This window comes from Pan paniscus, chromosome 1 (genome assembly GCF_029289425.2).
Source record: "Pan paniscus chromosome 1, NHGRI_mPanPan1-v2.0_pri, whole genome shotgun sequence".
Taxonomy (NCBI): Eukaryota; Metazoa; Chordata; class Mammalia; order Primates; family Hominidae; genus Pan; species Pan paniscus.
Window position 1 is genome coordinate 9,252,963 of NC_073249.2, and position 27,179 is coordinate 9,280,141.

The window sequence follows — 27,179 nt, forward strand, 5'->3', positions numbered from 1 at the left end:
GAAGTGACCAGGCATGCCATTCAAAAAAATGTCATTTCTCGCCCAGAGTAACTTCTTTGTACCTTCACTTCCAGCAATTTTAAAGTCAGTGTAATAAAATATGAAGCTTGTTTTTCTTTTTTCCAGTGGGAAAATATTTTCTGTGGAGTCTAAAAGAAACAAAAATACACCTGAAAAGAAAAAAAGGTAAGCATTCCTTACAAAAGAGAAAATTTCCCTTCCATGTTATGTGTCTACAGACAAATATTTTTCTTCACATGCACTTTTGGAGTAAGGACTATATGCGTAGCTATAGTTTACACCTGCTTATACTCAGGAAGTATTTGGATTTTGATGGTATGATGATAGTTGTTAAAGAAAGTTCTTTTGCATGTGAAAAAGAAAGGGAAGACAAGGCAAACAGCAGTCTGTTCAGCATTATCCTTTCAATGAATTCTACCCTTTTATACAATAAAAAGCTGTGGCTGTATTATAGGCCCTGGGTTAAATAAAAGCAAACCACATTCTTTTTTCGATAATAGTTTTATTTACTTATTTCACTGTTAACTTGGGGATAATATTCACCACAAAGTTGCAGGCATCATTTTATAGTACAGACTACAGACGATTGACTTTTTCAAGATTAAAAATGAACATGGTTTGTGACACACCTGAAATGCCTACTGAGGAAGTGCTGGCCACGAGGTAATAAAAAAAGGTAAAATTCAGTGCCTTTGGCAAAGATGTGGACACTGTTTTAGATGCGAGTATGATACATGCCCTTTGCTTACAAAGCAAATATACACCCATCTGTTTTTGGACTGCGGTTTCTCTATCCACCAGAGAGCATCTTTAAATGATTCACAGACATTTCCCTGAGAGCTTCCTGCCAAGAGAAATCAGCATGCTGATTCACCATCGTGGAAGCCCATTTTTATGTAATTATTCCTCAAGCCTGCACCAAACTTGGTAACAGTTCCTATATTTAAAAGAAAGAAGGGCTTTGCCCAAACTGTGGCCATCACATAGCTCTAAGCAGACGCCCAGAGGAAGTTTGAAGTGTTACATGTAGGAGGCTGGAAATGCCCATGTACTGGATGAGGAATGGCTAGAAGGGAGATCATGTGTTTGATTGCTTGCAGAACAGGATAAAGGATTGTCTCCTAATAACTTTCCACGCCAAGCAAAACTACATGCAAGGATTTTTAAGCCAAACTACAGATCTTCACTTGTACAGAAAACTATGTTTATGAACTCTCCAGGCCCTCAAGATACTTCTTTTACTAAGGCAAGTAACCAAGAAGCCTGTTCCAAAAGAATTATCCCTTCCATGAATTCTACTGTTTTATACAATAAAAAGTTTGTCTTTGTTGACCAATCCAGTAAAGTTTCTGAGTTCTAGGGATAAAAGACAGAGTTAATTTTCTTTTTCCTTTTTGGACTCTAAATTATTTGTTCACAACTTCAAATCTATTTAAAATATTTCTCCTTATTGCTCAGTGATATTTTATTAGATAAGCATCATGTTTGTGAACACTTTCCACTTCCCAGCCAAATAACTCCTGACTACAGTAGCAGCATGGGACATTGATGTGCACAGAATGTTGATAATATTTGTTATATTAATAAGGAGGTTATTAGATATTCAACATTTATTGAATATATGCAATTTGCCAGATTCTGTGTGAGCCACAGGATACAGAGTGATGAATAAGACCCAATTACTATCATCAAGGAACTCACAGAATACAGGATAAAAAGAGTTTTGAGTTTTGTATGTGAACTGCAGAACTGCTAAGCATTTTGGACTCCAAGAAAGAACAATAGTAAGCTTTTAGATTCTGGGGACAATCTTTTTAGTTGAAGCTAGGGTTGCCGGATTATAATTTGGGTGCGGGAAGTTTTACTAATGCTTCTTTGCAGTGGAGAGTATGGCCCCTTTATCTTTTACATAGAATGCAACTGAGACGTGAGCCCCTTTGATTCTCTAGATGATTTTTTGGGGTGGTCTCAGCCCAGACCAGAGTGGTAGGGTCAGAACTTTGTGTGAGTCTCTGTGGTTCTACCAGAACAAACATAGGCCTGATGTTCTAGCAACGCATTTGGATGACTTCCATATATCCAAATACACTATCCGTCTCTGCGCGAAGCTGTGAATGTGATGTGTGCCTAATAATACTAACACTTGCTCATTTCTGAGCCGTACAACAAAACACTGTGCAGTTACAAACTTACGTGGAGTATAGTCATTTTATGAACTAGATCTTCTTTTCTCATTTTTATTATCTTATCATGAGCCTCCCTTCCCAGACATTAACACTAAAGCCAGAAAAGGAAAATGGAATTCTCCAGTTCTAAAGAACACTGGGTTACCATTCTAGAAACCTTTCTCAGGTCTGCAATGTTGACTCACACATTAATGCTGGGAGAGGCTGAAGATTTAGAGTCATCAGAACAGGAGAAGAGAGTGTAACTTAAGTGTGTAGAAAGGAAGCAGTAAACTTGTCCTCGAACCTATTAAGGGCTAGAGTTGATACTGTCTAAATAAGTTTGTTGCACGTGGCATTGGAGCAAAATATTCTTTCAGAGGAGGTGCTAGAAGTAGGGTTCTTTAGGTTAAAAAAATAACTTTGGAGTGTTGTAATCTATACAGTTTCAGTTCTGTTATGAGAAATGCTATTGCAAAACCAAAGCAAACACCTGCTACCTAGAAACTCTATTTTGTGAGGTTGCCCGACCTCAGGTGCTGGGTTGGAGTGGTATTTGAAACCATACTACTCCGGGTTTGCCAACAAATTTCAAAGCTTCCTTCGTTACCTTCCAAATTTCAAGATTTTGTGGTGTTGAAATAGAGTAAGTAAATAACTTTACAGAATATAAAATCTGAAATTTTCAAACATTCACCCAATATACCATTTTACTTTCGTCACGGTAGCTGCTGACCTCAGTTTTGACCGATTTGGCATCAGAAGGCAAATTAGAGAAGCTTCGGTGTTGTTGCTTAGTTTGAGCAATGAGGATAAAACCCAGAAAGTTTAGGTTAAGTGACAAGCATTCCTAAGGACATGTAACTAAGTAGTGACCAAACTGGTCCAGAAACTTCAGGTTCCTCATCCTAAATTCATTGCTTCTTTGACTATACTGCACTATTTTCACTTGTCCTCTGAAGCTGCCAGGGGAAGATTGTGCAATTTCCTGGAATATGTCCCCATCCTTGAATCATCTCTACTCAGATAGGTACAGGACACCCTGACTGATCCCTGGAATCCTTCTCTGTGCCACTCTGGTATTAGACTTCTCCGCTGTGACAGAGCCTTGGCATCCTTCTTTCCTCCCTGAGTCAGAGCTGAAACAGCCAACTGTGCATCAGAGCTCTGTGCTCCAGTTTCTCTTTCGATACATGAAGGGGCTCCCAGCGCTCTGCAGAGCAATGAGCCCTGCACGTGGGCAACATAGGAAGCCTGACAGAGAAAACTGATATGCCTTCTAGATCTTTAGCCACAGCAGGGTCTAACGCTTAGGCTTCTTGTTTGTTTTCATTCCGTCAGAGTCTACAACTATTGTACACTAAAGGGTAAAGAGAAATGAAAAATATGTAGCGAGTCAAGGCTGGGCTTAAGAGGCAAAGGGCGATTAGGAGAATAGGGAGGACTAGCATAGAGGCCACAGGGAGCTGATGGGCAAAGGAGAGCAGAGCCGAGGGAACTAGGGGACCAGAGAGAGCTCACTTCTCCTAACCATCTGGCAATGCCTGGAGAATGGAGAATGTGTGTGTGTGTGTGTGTGCTTGTGAGAGAGAGAGAAGGAAGACGAGGGAGAAAGAGAGAGAGAGGCAGAGAGAGAGAGAGAGATTTTTCATGTGTAGTTCATTTTAGGTTTGATCATTTTCTTCTTTCAATCAAAGTGGCTAATCTTGAAATGTCTGCAAACCTCATGCATATGGCATGAAATAATTCGATTCCCAATTTGGGATGAAGACATTTTGATCTTAGGTAAGTGCTGAATATCTCCTGTAATGACAAGCCCTTTGAGAAATGCACGTGTAACTAAGGTCCAATTATAAATACTCACTACATCTTCAATTATGCTTTTAAATTATTCATATTCAAAAGAACCTATTTTGCTTGTTTTCTTTCTCTGAAAGTGACCCAAGAAATGGACATACCTTTCTATAAAATCAGTAGATAGTATTTAAATGCAGCTTTCATCCATAAGAGGCTTAAAAACAATTCTATAATAAAACCAGTAAAACAAAAAAGGGAGACATAGAGTCTTGGATTTGTTCCTTTTCTGCCATTATTAGCATCACAAAAGGACAAGGATAAGGAGATAATCATGTTTAAGGAGATTGGAAGTGACTCTCAAAGTTCTGTTAAATTTCAGGGTTTCTCCTTTTCTCAAATTTAATTCTATTTCTTTTTTTTTTTTAATAAAAGAAACAGCCCTTTTGGGAGGGAGGCAAGATAGGAGTTTCCAAAAGGATGGGAAGTGCTGAAGTACTGGGACACTTGAATAAGCTTTCACATATTTATTAGTGCCAGGCCAACTTGAGAAATAAAATATAGATGCAATTGCTTACTAGATGTTTCATAGGTGGATAATATGACATTCTGTAGTTTGCTGCGTACATATTAGAAAATCGTCTGTTTCTTTCTTGTTCTTTGGTTGAATGTGGGCCCAAAAAAATCATTCTTACAATTATGCTGATTGTTTTTTTTTTCCCTGTGTAAAATGATTTCAGACACAATGGTGGAGCTTTGTTCAGTTCCCATCAGATTTAACTAAAGAGTAGTTTTAAATATTTACGTTGAAGTGACCGTTGACTTTTTATTACCTAGAAAGAGTTAGGTGCTTGGTGATGCCAACAGGATGACATGTTTCTTCTTCTTAGCCACAGGAAAGCTCAATATACTCTATTCATTGCTCAAGTGGACCTTAAAGAATCACTTTCAAAGGACACCATGGCTGACGACTGAAGAGTCATATTTATCAACATTAAATAAACACTTGGTGTAGTATCCATAAATATTTCTGCATATAAACATAACACGAAATTAAATAGTTCAGATACACAGACACCACTGAGTACACTTCCACTGTTGTCAAAGTCGTCTGTAAACACCACCTCACACTGAATACAAAAGCAGCTTCTACCCAGCTCTGGGTTCACAACACGAATGCCCTGTACAAAGGGAAGATATCTCCGCAGCCCTCCCACCTCCCTCCCCTCCCTCTCCCCAAACAGCCTCGGCAACAGGAAAAGAAACCTCAACAGCTACAGCAGCAACAACAACGACAATGACGGCAGCACCCCATCCCCTCCCCAAATGAAACAGTTAACATTTTGGTCAATTCAAGGGAGAATGCAAAAAAACAATTTTTTTTTTCCCAGAAGGTAAGGAAATCAATTTGAAGCATTACTTTTCAGAGTGTAATTCTTTCTTCAGAGGACATGTAACTTCCTAAAACCTCACCTATTCCTGGGTGAAGGTTACACAATGAACACCAGAAAGCACTGGCCACAGCTGATTAACAAAGGTGCAAGCCCTATTTTCTTTGAGAAGGTGCCATTCAGCAAGAATCAAACACAATGTTCTCCTTCATTCTCTCTTACCATGTTTTTTTTTTTTTGCTTTGCCATATATATATATATACATATATATATATTGCTGTGTATGACATTCAAACGTGACACTATTATTGAGTTTCAAGCAGTTTAGATAGCAGAAATTTTGTTTTGAAACATTCAGATTTAGATGATTAAATTCAAACGTGTGGATGTGGTTCATTCTTTGAGCTCAGAGGGGCCCCGATTTAGCTCTGTTGAGACATCAACAAAGGAGATTGCTTAACACCAAGTCTGGCGAAGCCACGGTGCTCAGCTGACTCACGAGCCTGTCCGCTCTGCACAGACCTGCTGGGAAGGCCTGGCTGCTCTCTGTGGAAAACAGCCCTGGTTTCAAAAACATTAAACTGGGCTTATTTCACGTTAATGTTGCATTAGGATCCTAGAGAACTTCAGTTACCAAAGTACTGAAAGCGTATATTGCAGGAATAATTTGCCAGTTCAGTGTTTCCCATGATATTATATACACTATGTGTGTGCGTGCAGAACTCACACATATATATATACTTAAGTATTTTTATTTGTACGAAACTTGAACTGCACAAAACAGTACTTTGCAAGAATCAAGAATCAAGTCCACAAATAGAGTTTAACAACACACCAAAGAAAAGACAGGAAGCTCTATTGGGACAAGAAGATTCAGCTTTGCAACGTATGAAATAATTTTGGAACCACAGATTTGTTAGCCTGCAGTGTTCCACTTGGGGTCTGGATTCCCACTTTTGGGATCCTTGGGAAGAATGTGGGAACTGGGTCAGCTATAATCATCTGAGATTCCGAAGCTAATGGGAATTAAACGACCCAGGCAAATCACTTTGGGTATATAATTGCCGTAAAGCAATATTTTTCTCCTCTTTAAGAAAAAAACACGTAAAGTCTATTTCAGAATAAATTTCTTTATATTCAGTAGTATGGTTTTTTTTTTTTTTTTTTGCTGAATTGCTATTGACTTTTTCTATTAAAATGGGTTTATTCAATGGATCAGTAAACAGGCAGCTTCTTTCACATCTGGGTGATAAAACCATTTTTATCATCACCAGAAGTCACCCGGCCCTCGCCTTCCTCCTCCTAAGGTCTGTGGGTTGATGTGTGCGTTTTGTCACTGCTATTGATAAAACCTCATTCTACAAGGCCTGCTCGGGTGCGCGCTTGTGAAAAATGACCGACTGTCTCTGCTGGTACTGCTGCTTGCGCCTCTTTTTTTTGTCACACTGGCACAGCAGCAGCATCTTGAAAGTGGTTCTGAATGTTTTGTTGCACAGAGCATAGCACACGGGGTTCACGGTGCTGTTGATGTAGCACAGCCAGTAGCCCAGATTCCAAAAGGTTTTGGGTATGCAGCTGTCACAAAAGGTGTTCACCAGAACCATGATGTTGTATGGGGTCCAAGTGATGATGAAGGCAAGCAAGATCGCACTGAGGGTCTGGGCCGCTTTCTTCTCCTTGACGAGGGACATCCTTTTCCGCTTAGTGATCTGACTTCTGGTCTTCAGAGCAAACCTCTTGGCCAGAGTGGCTTCCTTGAAGGACAGAGGTAGAGTGGCTGTGCTCTTACCCACTGAGGAGTTGACGTCAGAAGTCTTAGCTGTGTCCACGGCTGACTCTAGCTGGATGGGAAGCTTGGAGAAGCTTTTTGGAAAACTGCCTCCATCGTCCACGCTCTTCTGGGCCTGCAGCTTGTCGGCTTTCCTCTCCAAGTCCACCATCCCCAGCTCCTCCTCAGGCACCTGCAGGTTGTCCGATGAGGGTAACTTGGTGGAGTTGAGGATGGTGCTGTGACCCGGAAGCTTGAGCACGATGGAGTAGATGGCTCTCGTCTCGGAGCCAATGTCCTCCTCGTCGGAGGAGGCGGAGTTCTCCAGGGAGGCAGCAGCATCATTGTTGTTCCAACTGTCACTGCTGCTGTGGTCTTGGTCCATCTGCTCGGAGCTGGGTTTCCAGCTCTTGGTTGTGAACCAGAAGTGGCAGCGGCCATACTTCCTCCTGTTGGAGCGTTTCATGCTTTGCTGTTGAAGTTCGTAACTGCTGCAGCTTCGAGAACTGCCCGTGGGGTGGACAAAGTTTTCTGTCTCTGCCTCTGTCCCAGAGGCTTGCAGGCCAGCAAGCTCTTTGGTACGCTTTTCGGTTTCCTTATAGATCCTCCAGTATAAAATAGTCATAATGGTGACAGGCATATAAAAAGCAGCGATGGCTGTGCCAAAAGTAATGGTGGGCTCACTGAGGAACTGAATGAAGCACTCTCCCGGAGGCACAGTTCTCTTTCCAACAAAGTATTGCCAGAACAAGATGGCAGGAGCCCAAAGGACAAAGGAGATGACCCAAGCCAGACCGATCATCACACCAGCTCTCTTTGTTGTTCGTTTGGCTCGGTACGTAAGCGGCCTCGTGATGGAAAAGTATCTGTCAAAGCTGATGACCAGAAGATTCATAACAGAGGCATTGCTGGCTACGTAGTCAATGGCAAGCCAGAGGTCACAGGCCAAGTTCCCTAAGGCCCATCGATTCATGATGATGTAGGTCGTAAACAGATTCATTGAAATGACCCCGATAATCAGATCGGCACAGGCCAGGCTTAAGAGGAAGTAGTTGTTGACCGTCTTCAGCTGCTTGTTGACCTTAAATGACACAATTACCAGGATGTTGCCGATGATGGTCACCAAGGCCAGGATGCCCGTTAAGAAAGCGATGAAGACCACTTGCCAGACGGTATGACCTCCCAGAGGGTCATCGGTGGTACCGTCTGGAGAGGAGAAATTGCCAGCTGCTCGAGAAACATTGTAGCTGCCGAAATGAGTGACGGTTCCCGGGGGCAGCCCTGCATCGGAGGGGCTGTGTATCCAGGAAGAGCTGATGTTTGGAAACAAAGGCAAGGTTGTACTGTTATTGTGCAAGGTCATTGTGACTCTCTGACATAGTCTGGGGGAAAGAGAGAAAAGACAGAGTTAGAAAAATTTCTGCCTTTATTTGTTTGTTCTTTGCATCACATACGTTAAAAGACATGGAAGGCCTATTACAGGGTGCTGAATCTCTATGAAGCCAAACATTATCAAGTTCATTCTCTTATTTTAAATGAGTGGAGTCTAGGGCAGACAGACATCGATTTGTTTGAGATAGTATTATATAATTGGTGGCATGCACTGAACATTGTGCTTTTTTCCCACATTTTTCTCATTTCTAAATATATTCTATGTAATTCTGTTACTAGACAAAATCGCCCTTACTTCTCTTATTTTGTAAAGGTGAAAAAATCAGACATTTCTATTACAATTATCCAAACAGCTTTATCTTCATGCTAAATTGATAACTTGACTTGATTTGCATTTTATCTATCTGGGCATTTACCCATCTGAGGCTTCAGAAATACGCAACTTTAAGGTGATACCAGCCATTTAAGCCTCACTAAAATGAGCAATGCCAACCTGGAGAAGGGATAAAACCAATGTAAATCAATTCACACTATATTATCTCTTTGAGACAGGATCCAAAAAGTAAGACATCAGTTCCTTGTCAGGACTGGTAACACGACTATCTCCTGGAAAGCTATCTTCTACTTGATAACATGCAGATGAACTTTTAGCAGAATGTTTTGAATGGACCAAACCAGCTTTAAATATTTCTAGTATTTAGATATTTTAGATCCAAGCATGAAAATGTATTTTAGCATGTCACACATATGTGAACAAATGGACACACCCACACACATTTGCATATAAAAACTGCAAAACTGCAACTAGTGCTTTCACAGACTTGTTGCCAGAGTATAAGAACAACTAAGAAGCATTACAATTAAGGTGCCACAGTCAGACCCCCTTGGTGTCACTGTTGGCCTCGGTCGTGACCTCTACCATTCTCTCAGAGCCTCCAGGGCTGTACTTCTGGGACACCACTGGCTCAGGAATTCACACACCGCCAGCCACCGTACACTAGATAAGCAAATCATTCCTCAATCGGTGTCATTCTGTGAGTTCAAAGTTTGATCATCCCAGCAAAAATCTATTGTGTACCCTGCTACTACATTTATGCTCTTGGTTAAAAAAAATCTTCAACAATAAACTCTTACAGATAAACATACATATGCAAGTGCATTGCAAGAGTCCTAAATCAAGCCTTAAGGTATTGAATGCCAGAGTTTTCTCAGAGTGTCTCTCAAAAGCAGTAGTCAGATTCACACAGAGACTTCTGGAAAGGCTTTCTGGCACAGCAGGAAGACTATGGGGTCAAAAGGCCTAGGTTCAAATCTGTTTGACCACTTACTGGAGGTGAGATCTTAGATATTTAACTTCTTTGAGTCCAAGTTTTCTCATTGAAAAATGGGAATGATAATTTTCTGTATAACAGAATCAATTGTTGATCAATTCTTTCCAGAATTCAATAAGTGGCCAAAGAAGCTTCGTTTCTCATCAAAATGTTTTAACATATATAAAGTACTTAGAACAGGAGCTGATACAGTAAATGCTATCTGAGTATCTGTGATTATTATCTTATTCTTTTTATTGAACAATGAGCTCTCTTTGCTTTGGCTGCCAGGATGCTCAGAGCTAAATTTAGTGCAATAATAAATGTTAGTAGAAATTATTTATTGGACATTTACTATGTGGTATGTGTTGTGCAAATGCATCATATGCATTATCTTATTTATTATATTACATTTTTTGAGACAGAGTCTTGCCCAGACTGGAGTGCAGGGGTGTGATCTTGGCTCACTGCAGCCTCTGCCTCCCAGGTTCAAGTGATTCTCATGCTTCAGCCTCCTGAGTAGCTGTGATTACAGACATGTGTCACCTTGCCTGGCTAATTTTTGTATTTTTAGTAGAGATGGGGTTTCACCATGTTGACCAGGTTAGTCTCACACCCCTGGCATCTAGTTATCTGCTCATCTTGGCCTCCCAAAGTGCTGGGATTATAGGCGTGAGCTACTATGCCCAGTGTATTATCTCATTTAATCCTTAAATAACCTCACTTTACAGAAAGGAAGACACATTTAAATAATCTGTGCAGGGAATTTAGCTAACAAGGTGATGTGTGGGAGGACCTAAAGAGTTCCATCCAGACAATCTGAACCCACAGCCTCCACGTATAACTGTGAGGCTGTGCTGCCTCTCCACCAGCTCCTTCCAGGTGTCCTATACAACTAGCACCTCCTAGCTGGTTAAAAATCATCACACGCCTCCTTAAGGTGGAATTGATGTGCATGTTAAAATTAATGAGATACTCTTTATCACCTGAAACAATGGCAAAGATGCAAACGATTTGATACATTCAGCATTCACAGTAGTATGACAAAAATAATCAATTTTCATGGTCTTGGGGTTGCAGTATAAATTGGTCATTTGAAAGACAATTTTGCAGTTTGTCAAAAATGCCAAAATCCATGATCTCAGGAGCTGTCTGACTCTATGTATACACATAATACTTATAATGTTAGACATAAATACACTCACATATGCACATATAAATACATGTACACATGTTCACCTTAGTACTCTTTGAAATAATACAAAAGTTGAAATAGTCTAAATATTCTAATATAAAACTCAATTACAGAGAGGAATAACACAAAATATTCTGTATAATCTAATATTATTTTCCCATAGCTGAAATATCTGACATCGCACTGATTTTCAATTATAGGAAATTGACGAGACTATTCTCTTTTACTTTTTTTAAATATTTGGGTTTTATTAGGTGTCAACTTACACTTAACTCTCATTCTCCTTCACTGAGTGATGTCTGGGTTTGGGAAGTGTTACACACTGTTTGTAGCCCACAATTACATTCAGGATTTCTTCCAAGATGCATGTACAGAAGATCTGTCTGCTGCTCTCCCCCCATCCAGATACCAGTTTACTGCAGTTCTAAAGGTGTTTGCCTTGTTATCTCTCCATTGCACCTGTGACTATGTATATTCACAAGGACAGATGTGCCTTTAATCAGGTCAACACCCTGTCTCTGAGGTTAATACCTACTATTACTATTGGTCTACTGGGGAGTCTGGGGTGCCTCTTAAATGCTCTCGGCCCCATACGCCGATAAGTGGCATTTGGTCCTCTTTAGATTATCATCTTTATTCATCCAGTTTGGTTTTCCAGCACCGGGCCTGTGTTTATTTCTCATGTACTCTGAAGGGCCTTTCTCTTTCTGAAATCTCCTTCACTCCTGAGATTCCTGAACATAGCAGCTACGTTTCCTCATTTCTACTATCTAGGTCTCTGCTTTCATGTCCCATGGGAGGTAATCATGTCCTGTAGCCCCATTTTCAGGACTTATGCCATGCTGGTTTTATTATAAATAAATGTAATGCCCAATCATCCCGATGCTATATTCATATTTGTGCTGATGATACTTCTTTCTTCTTTCATCTTTGTTGGTTAAAGCCATGCAGTGGGTATCTATTATTTGTCTTTCTTTCAGGTGTCTTTTTGGAAATAGCCTGTCACCCACAGTATGTAGTTTGGGACAGGCATCAATCAGATGGTCCTCGCTCCTCTACCACAACAATGAACATGAAGAAGACCCAGGCAGGAGGGTTGATTTGGAGATTTGATGTGGATGTTGGAATGAGACAGTGATTCTCTTATATTTGGAATTACTAGGTGCTGATCACCCTATTTGCCACCACATGGGAAATCTAGAGTAAGCAAACATAGAGGAAAGGCATGAAGGAAGGAGAGAGATGGGAGGGAGTATGGGAAACAGAGACAGCATGATGATGATGTTCTTTGAAACCTGAATTTAGCCACTCCTGAGGTGAACACCACCTCCTTGACCTTGCCTTTCCTTTGTTGCCTGGGCTACCAGAGATACTTTCTGTCACCTGCAACTAAAAGGTGTTCTGTCTTTGTCAATATCAGCACAAGCTCATTTAACCACTGCTAGCTTTAGATTATGGTGACTGGTGCTGTGGAATTCAGGGATTCCACAGCCTCTGCATTTCATAAACTCACCCCCAGGTAAGAGATGGAATACAAATAAAAGATTTTAAAAAGCACAAAGTTATTTAGGCAATATCAAATTACTCTCTGTGGATAATCACATTATATTTGTATACATTCAACAGCAATTTAATTTGCTCAGTTGACCTATATTGTTGAAGAATATAAGTAAAAATTTTCGAAATTAGCCTAAGGTCAGTTGTTTTCTTTTAGTTCATTTCATCCTGTGAATCTGAAGAGCCCCCCCAAATGAATAGTATTCTAGTCCAATTATGCTTTGTTTGAATACAGAAAATGAAAGAAGCTAGAATTGAGGAAAGTCAGCTATAGGTGAGTTTAGCTCTCTATATTAGGTTAATTAAATACCTGTTTATCTTTGACCTGTATTCTTTGTCATATCTACCATTGGCCATCATTCTTCTTACACTTTGACATTCATTCAATATTTAATACGTTTCTGAAATTCTCAGAGATGTGCTTTTCCTTATTTAAAAATGTTCCAGTCCTTTTCTGTCATGCAATAGATGTGCAGTATGAGATGAGCAAAAATTTTAAAGGTAGACAAGAACCATTAGAGGGAAATGACTTATAGGCATTTGCTTACCCATGTGATACAACATCCAAAGGACAAGAGTTAATAAGTTAACGAGTTAATAGTCAATAACCATGGCAGTCCTAATGCTACCCTTGGGTTTCCTTCTAAGAACCTCAGATATTAAAGCAACGAGAAAAGAAGGGAATGTGGTATATGAACATAACTTTGAGGAAAATAAAGCCTTTTGAATGGGAAGCAGAAATTATAAGCAAAGCACACTACTAAAACCCACTGTGACTTGTAGCTACGAAGACAGAAATGTTTAGGAAGTCGTGGGTACTCATTTGGGGTTCTGATGTGATAAGATACATTAATACCACTCTATTAATAAAGATGATGTTCTCATCATCATTAATTTTTTTTATTAGAAAGCAACAGAGCAGAGTTGAAAAGCTGTGGTCTTTCTTTGGAGTTTTGCTGATTTGGGTCTGAGTTCTGGGTTGGCCCAGGAGATGTATAAACTTACCAAATTACTTGACTACTTTGAGACGACCTTTCTTCATCTATAAAACTAGAATACTATCGCCTGATCTGTAGATTATGGAGAAGATAAGAAGCATTGTGGTGTTGTAGGCTAATACTCTGAAGTATTAACGGGGATCTTGCCTCCCTTCTCCCAATGCTAACTTTTTGTGTTCTCAGGGTTGTGTTGTTACTGTAGAAACACAGGGAGAAAGAAACCAGTGTTTCCTCATTTTTTGCTTTTTAAAGTAGATTTTAAATACTCTGGTAGAGAGAAGGGATTTAAAGATAAGGGCTTTGAAACTGCAAACACTTGGTCTTCTGAGCATCAATGCATGGTATACTGACGTACACACTAGGAAAATAAGAAAAATCTCCCCTTGCCACATCCAGAGTGAATAAATTGATAATAAGTACTACAAAAAGGTGATTTGGAAGTATTAATTAAAACTGAAAAGGCATGTACACCATGAACTAGCAATCCAACTGCTAGGTATCTACCCTCTAGAAATTATTGCATTCGTATGTACACAAGGAGACACGCACAAGGCTATTAACTGAAGCATTTATTTTTATGACAAAAATGAGGAAAATCTATAAGACCATTCGTTTTGAAATGAATTCAAAAATGAGGTCATTCATAAAAGGGAATACTATGCAGCAGATAAAAGCAATCAACTAGAGATATATTAACTTAGAACCATCTAAAAATACTTTGTTAAGTAAGAAAGGCAAGTTGTGGGATGATAAATACAACACGATAAAATTTAGTTTACAATAAAACACAGCAATAGTATACCAAAGATTGTACATGCCTATATACTAAAGGTTGTATATAGACATATAGACAGATACCACCTTTAGTATATTAATATAATTAAAATTGTCATAGAAGGATAGAAAGATTTACATGCAAATCATATATTAGCAGTGGTATTTTGGAGGAGGAAGATAAAATTAGGATTGAGGGTGATGGACAAAGAAGACTTCAGCTCAATCTGTAATGTCCCGAATGAGGAAAAAAAAAAATCCCAAAGTTTCTGAAGCCAGAAGGAAGTGAACAAGAGAGTTAAAAGGGGGAAGATATTGGTGATGGTTGCCAAGGAGGGCTTGGAATCTTGCCCTACACTCTGCTGTTGCTTTTAAATGCGGAGAAGGTTGGAGGAAAAAGAGGTCGCATCTGATAATATTGATCAGACTCAAAGAAGATGCGTGCCTCATGCCCTCCTGTCTGGTGCCCAGAGGTGGCAGCTGCTCAGAGGTCAGTGGGTCACCATGGTAGAAGCACCGATGACCTGAATGCCTGTGGTAATGAATTCTTCCTTAGTCTTGCCTAAGACGTAAACTCAGCTGGGCGAACACCTTGATTACAGTGTTGAGACCCTGAACAGGGAACCTTGGTGTAAGCTGCTAAGTTTGTGGTGATTTGCTATGCAGAATGGGGCCACAACAGGCAGCTTCGAGGCAAGTTATACAAAAATGAAACGACTGATCTTGCTCGCCTGAATACGATGGATTAAAAATATTATACACACTTTACATGTAAATGAGCAATGTATTGTCTCACATATAAGAAATCCTAGTTCTACTCGGGTTGTGGATTTTCTCCCCTCATTGCTGTAGGGGCCTTTCTTGCCTGCGTCCCTCCAAGGGAATATTCAGCACCTGCCATACCTCTTCTGAGCACACTGTCTTTTCTCGACAGCCCAGGTGAGGTACATTCCTGGTGCTCCCTAATCTATTCATATCAAGGCTGTACCCAGCTTTATCAAGGAAGACAATGTCCCTATAGGGCCAGGAAACAAGTTCCCTCCCACCTTCTTTCAGACATTTTCTATGACCTTCTCCGAGGCCTTGGGGCCACGGCCTCATTAAAAGGACTGTTCTCTGGAGGCTCAGCAATGGAGATCCTATCGGTACCCAGGATGACAACAGGAGAAAGTGATCAGCAGGTCATAAGGACTTAAAAAAAAAAGAATATCTAAAAGTACTTATTAGAAATGAGAGTCGCCAAATGTTTTACTTCAGGTATATCTATTATTTCATAGGTAATATGTAACTTCCTGAGAATCAAGACTGTAGGTCAGACCCAAATGAAGCAGTGAGAATCCCGGGCTAAGAGCCCTCAGTTTACGGTGATTTTCTGAGTAGAAGGTATCATTCCTATGTTTAATATTCCTTCCTCATCCTGACTCAACAGCTATTCCATAGCATTAGGATATTTTGAGTCAAGGAAGTTCACAGTCTACACTCATTGAATTGAATGATATTGGTGAGGAGACCTACGGGAAGTCTTTCCTTGTAATGCTCAGGAATAAACAGGTGGTGGGAACAGAGATTCTTGTCAGCCCAGTGACCTTCGCACTTTATAAGTAATCCCAGGCAAGAGTTCTAGGAATGCAGCCTGCATGAGGGCTCAGGGCATGGTCAGATAGGTGCAGAGCAGGGGCAGGTGCCTGGCTCCTCTCTGGGGTCACAGCAGGCTCCCTCCCTGCCAGATTGTGGGTGCAACATTCAGGGAATGGTTACTAAAGTGTTCCAGGCACCAGAGCTCAGGCAAGAAGTGGAAAACTGCACAAGATCCTGCACGTGGGTACCATCAGTGCCTTTGTGGGGAAGTTACATCTGTGTGTATGTATATATACTTAGTGTATCTATACGATATACTTAGTGTACTTATATAGTGTATATATACTATGTACTTAGTATACTTATATACAATGTACATATACTTAGTGTATATATACATTGCATGTTGAACTTACTATATATATACACACTATATATACACACACACACTAATTGGTCCGCTAATTGGCTGTTGCATTTTGAACTTGGTATGTGTGTATATATACATGTGTGTGAGTATATATACACACATATATACATATGTATATACATATCATATACATACATGTGTATAGATATGTGTGTATATATGTATATGTGTGTATATGTATATGTATTTATGTATGTATATATGTATTTATGTATATATACACACACACTAAATTCAATAGAGATGTGTGTGTGTGTATATACACACACACACACACACACACACACTGAGTTCAAAATGCAAGAGCCCATTAGTGGGCCAATATGAGAATTAAAAAAGAAAAAAAAGTACAGCAAATTGAATAGGATGTATCAGAATACATACCACATAATGACAATCAATATCACTTCATTAAATTTTTGCTCGACATACACACACGTATAAAATTATGTCTATAGTCATGATGTACATACAATGTATTTTGTCTTGAATAATGTTGGAAAGCCACTGCAATGGATATTTTGACATCTTTTATTAATATTTAAAAGAAGAGGGTGAAACAAAAAATGTGAAAAAAGACAAAAAAGTTTGACAGTACTGAATTTAGGAGAAATTGAAGGTTAGTTCTAGGAAATTTGCCTTCTTCCCCCTAGTTATGGCAAAAAATAACTTTTCTGGGGTTATAAGTCTGTGAAATATATAGGTAAATTTAAAAAATTTAAAAATGTGTAAATATCCAGCGTGAAATACATGTGAGATTGCTTACAGAAACGGACAAGGCCAATATACATGTGAGGCTTCTGGTTATAATGAATTCCAAGGAGATAAACTCATTTCATTTCCTCTGAGCCAACCGGGCAGTACCTACTTGGGAAAAATGTTTGAGGGCTCTCGATTTTTAAACCTGCTGAACCAATTAAAAGCGTGTAAATTTTTCTAGAAGTCTAAATTAATTCTACCTCTATAATAATTATTATTTTTTTAAGTGATGATATGGGAAAATCCCAAAATATCTTTGCAACATACAGCCGTGCGTTTTTTCTCAGACCAACTATTTAGTGCCTCTTCCCTATTTGTAATCCAGTCTGCGTCATTTTTCAGGGCTTGTTTTGGGTCTCTGACTGCCTTCTTTGCTTAGAGTGTCTCTGTTTTCTGTCATAATTCACTATAGCACTCAACGGCTAAAATGACTTTTAAAACTATCTGGTGAATGGAAATACCACAGGAAGCCACTAGGTGGCAAAGCAGACTCGGAGAACGACCTCTCTGCCAGCAGGCGCTGAAGCAGCTGCCCGTTCCCCATGCTGGTGACCAGGAACTTCAGCTTAGCTCAGTCATGCAGTTCGCGGAGGATCTCAAACAGAGTCAACAAAGCTTTGCAATCAAACGTGTCTTTAAAGGGAATCCAACTTGTGAACCTGGCTCTTGATATTCATTTGAAGCTGCAAGGGGGAAAAGATGTTACCTAATATGGAGCAATGGCTCTTATTGTGAACAGAACATCTCTGAACGCCAAAACCGGAATAAAATTCTATTTAAAAAGGAGAATTTTTTTTTTTTAAGAAAGTTGATTTATCTTGCTGCCTCCTCCCTCGGTTGCCACTTTTCATGGGTTTTTACTTGATTTGATAAATATGGACCTTGACAACAACAATGCAGGATACTTGGAAAAGGATTTGCATCAGGACCTCTTATGTGTAGCAGTAGCTGCTGAAATAACAGTTTTTCCTCAAAAACAAAAACCTAGATTCGACTGATGTTTCCTTGCATTAGCACTCGCAAGTCTAAAACCTTTTGTCATTAGAATATCTAAAGAAATGGCACGAAGTGAAAAGCAGGCGGGAGAGGTTCTTGTTAAATATTAGTACGACCCCTTCACCCAGAAAGGGCAGACTCCTTGTTGCTGAAGTTACTCTTTTCTGAGAGAAACAGGGAAAGAGTGCAGCTGGATTCTGTTCCACTGCAAACAGATTTGCTGATTATTGTTCAACATTTTAAAGAGGTATTTATTATTATGTGTTTTTAATACTGTGCCTTTATAGTGGAGGATAAAGAACAATGCTTTTAAAATACCAGCTGATCTAATATAACTGTGGAAGTTATTCTGATGAAAAATCTAGTGAAAACAGTCATTTGGACTAAATATTTCTAATATGTCAGTTTAGGTACTGAAAGGACACCTGGTGAAGAAAATGCCTTTGGCTTAATATTTATGCTTTCATGATTAAGTTAGACTCGTGATCGCTTTTTTTTTTCCAGGTCCATATTTATCAGAGTATTTATTTTTATATCTGGACATGTTCCACACATCTGATTTCCCTTCAGACTTCAGCCTATTTGCACGCCCCAACTCATGCACGTAGATAGAACTGTATATTTGCAAAGAGAGTAGAAGCAATGTGGGAGGCGCGCATTAAACGGCTAACAACCTGCCATAGCATGCAGGGCCAGGAAGTACACCCGATTCTGCCACGTGGGCACATTGCCTAGGCACTCTGATCCTACATCCTCATCTACAAAATGAGGATTATCATACTTGAGGATGAAATAGAATCTGTATAAAGCACCCAGTATAGCCTGACTGGCCCACAGCGGTTTCTCAAAAATGGTAAAATCAATTCCATAATTTTTCTATGGCTGGTTGACTTTACAGCAAGGTCTTTTTCATGCCTAACAAGAGCTAATATTTGTTGAGTATAAAGCAGTTGTTTTCAACCCAGGGTGACTCTGCCCTAGGGGATATCTGGCAATGTCTGGAGCCACTTTTCTTGTCACAACCTGGGGAAAATGTGCCACTGACATATAGTAGATAGACGCTATCAATGCTGATAAACATCCTACAATGCACAGGACAGCTCCCCACAAAGAATTAAGGCTGCTAAGATGTTGACAGTGCCGAAGCTGAGAAACCCTGCTATAAAGGGAGATCATACAGACCCAGAAAAATGTACAGTTGTGTTTCTCAGGAAAACCAGGAAAACGTCCTGATACTAATTAATGAGGCAAACTCCAAATCTCTTCAAGAATCAGGTCCCACTTCTCTGGAAATCACATTCTTCACCCACCCAGCAAAAAAGGAATCTCATATTCACGTGTTCAGCTCTTGAATCATTATTTCACACAGTAAATGCGTTTGAGTACTGCCTACAAGGCTTAGACTGGGGATGTGGTTCTTGTTCTGGAAAACCACTTGTTGGCAATGCCATGAACTAAACAAAATAATTGCAGTGGAAGGAGCAGTATAGATGATTAGCTTTGCTTGAGTTGATGTGGTGGTAGCAAAGATAAGGACATTTTGTGAGTCTTGAGGAATAAGACTCCAAGCTGCCATGTAGTCAAGAGAGGACACAGCATTCCAAACAGAGGGAAGAGCCTATGTCCCCGATGCACTCTGCACATATTCCTGTTACCTCACAGAGCACTTCACTCTGTCTCTCCCAGGACGGCACAGACCCCTGGAGGGACACTTTCATCTTCACCTACTCAAGGTTGTGCCTTGAGAGTTAGCATAAATGTCTTTCCCAGAGCAGACCTAGAACGATTGCCTCTACTCTGTCTTAATTGAGATGAATAGTCACATTTTGTTGTTGTTTTTTAACTTCGAGGTTCAGGGGTACATGGGCAGGTTTGTTACATAGGTAAATTATGTGTTGTGGGGGTTTGGTTTACAGATTATTTTGTCACTCATGTAATGAGCATAGTACCCAATAGGAGATTTTCAATCCTTTCCCTCCTCCCACCCTCCACACTCATGTATGGCCCTGGTATATGTTGTTCCCTTCTTTGTGTCTATGTGTACTCAATGTTCAGCTCCCACTTATAAGTGAGAACATGCCGTGTTTGGTTTTCTGCTCTTGCATTACTTTGCTTAGGATAATGGCTTCCAGCTTCATCCATGTTGCTGCAAAGGACATGATCTCATTTTTTATGGCTGCATAGTATTCCACAGTGTATGTGTACTACATTAAAAAAAAAATCCAATCTATTGATGAGGGGCATTTAGGTTGATTCCATGTCTTTGCTATTGTGAACAGTGCTGTAATAAACATATGCATGTATGTGTCTATAGGGTAGAACAATTTGTAATAGTTACACTTTGGATGGGAGAACCAGTAACAGAAGGGCTCAAGAAAGCAAAATTTGTGAAAAGGCAGGAATGGAGGTTGTGTCTGATGAGCAGTAACTTGGAAGGAAGGAGAGCAGAGGACTGGGGGCTGCAGAGGCAGCTGGAAGGAAGGCTGAGAAACAAATTCGGGCTTTCTCACAAACTCTCTCAGTGGCATTCGGGAGGGATGGACCCAAGAAACGAAAGAATTCGGTGGAATCCATCTTTCAGGATAGAAAGGAAGTACAGCCAGGAGAAGGGGCATCCCTATATATGTGGGCAGTTGTCGTGGAACTGCTTCAACCTCTACTGCTGCAGAGAAAAAGAGCTGAGTTCTCCGTAAACACATCATCTCTTCAAATGTCCGTCTGGTCATGGACACAATCCAGCTAGATTTTTCTGAGGAAAAGGAGCATCACATAATATAGAAATTGTTTTGTAATTGTTCTTTGCTGCCCTCGAATTTATCTTCCAAGGCAGTGAATGCTTGCCATATACTGAAGGCACCAGAGGGTCTTGCAAGGTGCTAGACAGCCCGAATTTGTGTCCTGGCTCCTCACTTATGAGCCGTGAGACTTCAGGTTAGTTATTACATCTCTGGGATCCTCTGTGCAACACCAGAAAATTAAGACTAGTAATACTGTATGGTTAAGTGATTCAATGAAACAGTAGGTAAAGCCTCTGATACAGTTGTTGGTGGGTTAAGCTTTATAAATGGAAGACTTCTCGGTCAGGCGCGGTGGCTCATGCCTGTAATACCAGCACTTTGGGAGGTCAGGGTGGGCCGATCACTTGAGCGCATGAGTTCGAGACCAGCCTGGATAACATGGTGAAACCCCGTCTCTACTAAAAATAAAAAAATTAGCCAGGTATGATGGCACACACCTGTAATGCCAGCTACTTGGCAGGCTGAGGCACGAGAATCGCTTGAACCTGGGAGGCAGAGGTTGCAGTGAGCTGAGATTGTGCTACTGCACTCCAACCTGAATGACAGAGTGAGAGTCCATCTCAAAAAATAAAAATAAATAAATAAATAAAATAAAATAAATGGGAATCTTCTCTCCTGCTTCCTGCACACACCCACGGCTGAGGTCCCTGGGCATGCCGGCAAGGCGGCCACCACAAGGCATCCACTTGCGCCTGTGCCATTCCCTGTTTAAATATTTGAAATATCCCTTGTTGAATATATACGTTTTTATTTTACTATTAGGTTGTTCATCCCTTGAAGACAATATCAAAAGCTTTTTTCCTTTTCCCTCCTTTATTGAGTTTCCAAATCTGTCTTAGACTCTCCAACTGTGATGAAAATAAAGTGGTTCCTTAGTAGATAAAATGTTTAGTGGATCCATATTTGATGCCTATGGCTTTATTAGTCATCAGTTTTTCTTAGAAAAGCAAATCTGGCCAGAAAAAGACAGTCATTGTGATTCCTCTCAACAAGATGAGAGCAAAAGACCCTTCAGAACAAAGTGAATTCTACTGACGAAGAAGAAGGAGAAGTGGAGGAGGTGAAGAAAGAGATAAGATACAAAGCGGAAAAACCTCACCAACAGGAAAAACTGGGTAAGATACTGAGCAAAGAATTTTATGCATGGCTGAGGGATTACAAACTATTGTGAGATGAATAGGAAATTATGGAAATGAGAAAAAACCCTACAATTTTATTTTGATTTCGATTGTTTTTTCAGGGACATGTTTTCTAAATTCTTTTTTTTTTTTTTTTTTTATGATTTCAAAGACAAACATCATGAGAACCTCAGGGCACTGCAGATTTTGACCCTACCCTTTCCTCTGCTACTGCTACAGCTGCCAATCACTTCTGTCCTTCAAGGAACCTCTGCGCTTTTCTAAGTGAAATGCATGTAGTGACTCATTTCATCCACACAATAGCCATACAAGGTGGGGACTGTTATGATTTCCACTTTAAGGGTGAAGAAATGGATGCACCAAGGAGTTGAAGACTTGTCCCAAGTCACACGGCTAACTGTAAACACAGATGCAGGATGCCACACACACAGGCTGGCTCTCAGGTCTATTTCCTAATCTCTGCCCTAGTAAGCAGATCTTCCATGAACAAGCAAAATTTTAAAACAATACCTAAGCTTATAAAGCAGAAACTCAGTCCTCTTGCCCTTGCCTCTCTCATTCCCATGCCCTAGAGGTAATCACTGGTAGCAGTTTACTAAGTAAATATTTGTTAGATGAATGGATATGTTCTTCCAAAATGTGTTCTTTTGCAAAATGACATATGCATATTTTTAAACACTCACTATGTGCCAGGCACTGCTCGCTGTGTGTACACATATTAATTCATTTAATCCTCACCAGGATCCTGTGAATTAAGAGACTATTATTTAGTCACCAGATGAGAAAATGAAGACACAGAGAGGTTCTGAGACTGGGCCAGTGTCACACAGCTCCTAGGAAGCCAGAGTTAAGACTTAAACCAAAGCCGTCTGACCCAAGATTTTACTCCCAACCCTCCAATGTGTATTATGTGCTCTAGCTTGCTTTTTATTTTCATTAAACAATATATTGTGGACATCTTTCCTATTCAGTGCAAATAAATCTATATGTCACACACACTTTAAAAGTAACCCCAAAACATAAACAGACACTGTCCAGGATTCAGATGTTGGCACATTATGTCCTTGGCTAAAATAGGATTTCCAGGACAGGAAGGTGCATGAGACACTGTGTTTGCTGAAGACTCTTTTAAGTGAAATGTTGCAGAGCTCAGCATCAGTGAGGCCAATACAAATCTAAGATACTCTGAAAAAAAAAAAATAGCTAGTTTCTAGATTCATTTTTCCCCACTAGATCTATTATAATTTTCGTAAAAAATTAAAGCTGCATGTCTCATTTTACCAGTGTCAAAGGAGCTAGTCATCAACCATCTGTCCCACATCATAAAACTGTATAAAATCAAATAATTAATAAATATGCAAGGATTGCAATGAAGTTTAAGATGGATCAGGAGCTTAAGAAACAATTTTATTAAAACAATAAACTCCAAGGTCATGTTCAGATTTTGATTAAATCATAAAATGTAAATTAAATTCTTTAAACTTGGTACACAAGAATAAAAGATGATTATTTCAATGAAAGTACCACCTATCTGTGAAAATGAAACAAGTACAGAAACTGCAAGAATCAAAATAAAATAATAATAAAATGTCTACTTTGGCACAGCCTATATAATTAAATATTAGAAAACAATGATCTCTTGTTTTGAATTTCCTGAAACCAAATGGAAACTAAAGCTCATGTCACTATTAATTCTGGCTCTATGGGATCAAAAGCAACGGGCCAAAGGAATAAAGTTGAACCAGTCAAACCTAACAGTGAATCCTTATTCTAAAACATGAGAGGAATATGACTGAAAAAACTAAATACCAAAAGTGTGTGTAAGCTAATAAAATTCTAAGCCTCTTACTTGACTGAACGGACCATCTCTTGGCCCAAGGGACCCTAGGGTGACCTTGAACACTGAGTTCTCAGCTGTGATGGGATAGATCAGACACACCTTGCTATACCCCCACCCTTAATAACTAGGATGAAGCTTTCTTCCCTTAAGGCTGAACAGAAACCAGCCCTTTCAAACTCCACTCTGATATCAACCAACCCCTGATGCTACCCCTCCTTCTTTGCCTGATAAGAGACCATCTACCATGGAGTGGCTCTGGCCAGCCTATGGAGAACGTGCAGTGAGGGTTTTCGTGTCCTCTGCTTCACCTTTTGACATCAGAGGGCTGGAAACTCCACCTTCGGGCCATGCTAATGCTGCCATTTTTTGTACATGGGACCCAGGAAGGGGCATGAAGCTCAATTGTGCATGCATACATTTCTCCGTTCCTAAATATTAATGATGCTTCCCATAGCTTATTAAATATGTATATTAGGCCACCCTACTCAGCAAAATTCCTGTTCCCTTTGTGTCTGTTTCTGCTTCTGACAGGAAGTTATGCTTCTTAGCCTGTCAGAATGGCCATCCTCAAGGTGCAACTCTTTATGGGAAATAAAGCTCTCCTTTCCAAACTCATGAACCTCGTCATTTTTCAGTTGGCATGTGAAAGCAATGCAAATGGAAAGATTTATTCGGAGGGAAAAAAAGAAATTATACTGAAATTTATTAATAAAAACAAAAATTAAGTGCAGGTTGAATGCTGAGGTTAGGTGCCTGGAATTATTTTTAGAAAACCCCATTGAATTGCACCTCCCCTGGGCGATAGAACTCTGGCTGTCTGGGGTGTGCATGAGGATCTCAGCATAGATAAGTTCAGATGTGCCCTGATAAGTTCAGATGTGTCATCTTTCCCCACCCACCTCGAGGCTTCCTGAGGACAAGAAAGGGGCACATATGCATATACAGGCAGTAAGTAGACAATTTAGAACCATATACACCTGATTGCAAACTGTCCGCGCACACCTAGGTCACCAGTGCAGATAACTTCATCCTGTAAGGCTTGTCTTTCCCTTTGCTGGGATCTTATATGAAGGGTGCATAATTCAGTGGCTGAGATGTGATGAAGTCCCTATCTGTGGTAAATATTATCAGTTGGATCTTACTGATGATAACATGCATCAAACACTTTATAGAATTACTATGTTGCAAAGGAATGGCCAAGCTTCTCCAAAGGAATTCTTTTTTGCAATTGCCAACTCCCAGATTCAAATGATTTAAAAATCTTTATGAAGCTAGCGGAAGATTCAACATGTCTTATTGTGTTAATATTTGAAGTTGCACTGCACCATGTTGTACATAGCATATACAACATGCTATGAATGTTGCTGAATTGTGATATTTCAGGATGCACAATATGACCCAAAGTGTAAGCAACCCTATAATAATTGGTACTGCCCACCATATTTTGAGCACCTACTGTGTGTCCCTCAATATATGGCATATATATCATTAGATTAAATCCTTATAATCAGTAATTCAGACATTATTCTCAATATTGTATGTATGAGGACACTGATGCTCAGAGGGATTAAGAGGAAACTTGCTTGAGGAACATCTGACTAGTTAAGTAGCAGTACTAGGAAATGGACTGTGTATGCCAAACTCTAAAACTAAAACACACTCTCCATTTTTCTTTTTTTTTTTTGAGATGGAGTCTCACTCTTGTTGCCCAGGCTGGAGTGCAATGGCATGATCTCGGCTCACCACAACCTCTGCCTCCTCTCCGCAACCTCACCTCCTGCAGCCTCACCACAACCTCGGCCTCCCAGGTTCAAGTGATTCTCCTGCCTCAGCCTCCCGAGTAGCTGAAATTACAGGCATGCCCCACCAGGCCTGGCTAATCTTATATTTTTAGTAGAGACGGGGTTTCTCCATGTTGGTCAGGCTGGTCTCAAACTCCCGACCTCTTCTTGGCCTCCCAAAGTGCTGGGATTACAGGCGTGAGCCACCAGGCCTGACTCTCCATTTGTTTAACTTACACTACTGTGGGGTCCTCTTGTGACTGGCAATAACCATGTGATTATTGTTATGTTCATACATTTCCAGTTCTACATTCAACACAGATTTGATTCCTCTTTACTCTGTGACAGATATACCAGAAACTGCCAAGACTAAAGGCCCTTTTGAAATGTACACTATACTCCTTGAGCCAAGCATTATCTTTCTCTCTCACCACCATCATTATGCCTGATGCTCTCTGGGAAGACTGTCATTTAAAACTGGTTAAATTTCTGATTGAGCTCATAAGCACAGCCTCAGCCCATCCCAGCCCAGGTGTGGCAGCCCAGGACTGACTGGCTGAAACATCATCTCTCCTGAACCACTGATAAAGTGAATGTGATACAGGAGGTAGAAAGAAATTATTTAGGCAGATAGTGTAAAAGAGTCCTTGGCAGAGCTTCCCTTTCAACAAAAAGCGGCCCAAGAAATCATTTTTTTTCTAATAAAAAGCAGCCTGAAAAATCGAGCTGCAAACATAGATAAGCAAGCTGGAAGCTTGTACAGGGGAACGCCGGCAGCTGTGCCAATAGAAAAGGGCTACCTAGGGGCCAGGCATGTCCAACACGGAGGCTCCATCTTCCCTGTTTGTGTTATCACGTGTACAGTAGAGGGATGGACAACATGGCACAGGTCAGGCAGAAAACCTACTTCCATAATAAAAGATTAGAGTGGGGGCTACCAGAAATTGACCCCTATGCAAATAGTGCACCTAGTCCTAGCCAGTTTTTCGTGCCCTAAGCAAATGGTACACCTGATCCAACCAATCTTCCGTGCTCTATGTAAATCAGACAACACCTCCTCACCAGGCAACTATAAACCCCCCTGCATTCCACTGTGGATCCGGTGATCCATTCCTCCAGGACCCCTCTTTCCAGCAGAGAGCTATTCTCTTCCTTACGCCTGTTAAACTTCCACTCTTTACTTCACTCTTTGTGTGTCTGCGTCCTTGACTTCCCTGGCCATGAGACAGTGAACCTCGGTTATCACCCCAGACAATGAGGCTGCTTCAGATGGACTGGAGTATAATTACCAGCCCACTATGGAGATGACAACGTACTTGGTTGTCCTCCGTTGCTGGCTTAGCTTGGTTACCCAGTCTGCATAAACCATGGGTAAGAGCCAAAAACAGAGGTGGACTGAGTCCTTTGAGTGGGTTTTACATGATAGAAGAAGTAGCGTTAAGATCCCTGCATTCCTTCCCTTAACACTGGCCAATTAGCAAACCTGGGTTTGG

General features: G+C 40.3%; 1 protein-coding gene across 9 annotated transcripts in view; it reads right to left on the reverse strand.

The window, feature by feature from the left end:
• Nucleotides 1-503: 503 nt before the first annotated feature.
• Nucleotides 504-27,179, reverse strand: part of CHRM3 (cholinergic receptor muscarinic 3) — a 523,502-nt gene continuing 496,826 nt past the window's right edge. For all 9 annotated transcript variants that reach the window (XM_034949681.4, XM_034949679.4, XM_034949659.4 and 6 more), the window contains one exon: nucleotides 504-8,521. In XM_034949681.4, coding sequence (XP_034805572.1) covers nucleotides 6,730-8,502 — 1,773 coding nt within the window. In that variant the 5' untranslated portion in view covers nucleotides 8,503-8,521 and the 3' untranslated portion in view covers nucleotides 504-6,729. The remainder of the gene's footprint in view (nucleotides 8,522-27,179) is intronic.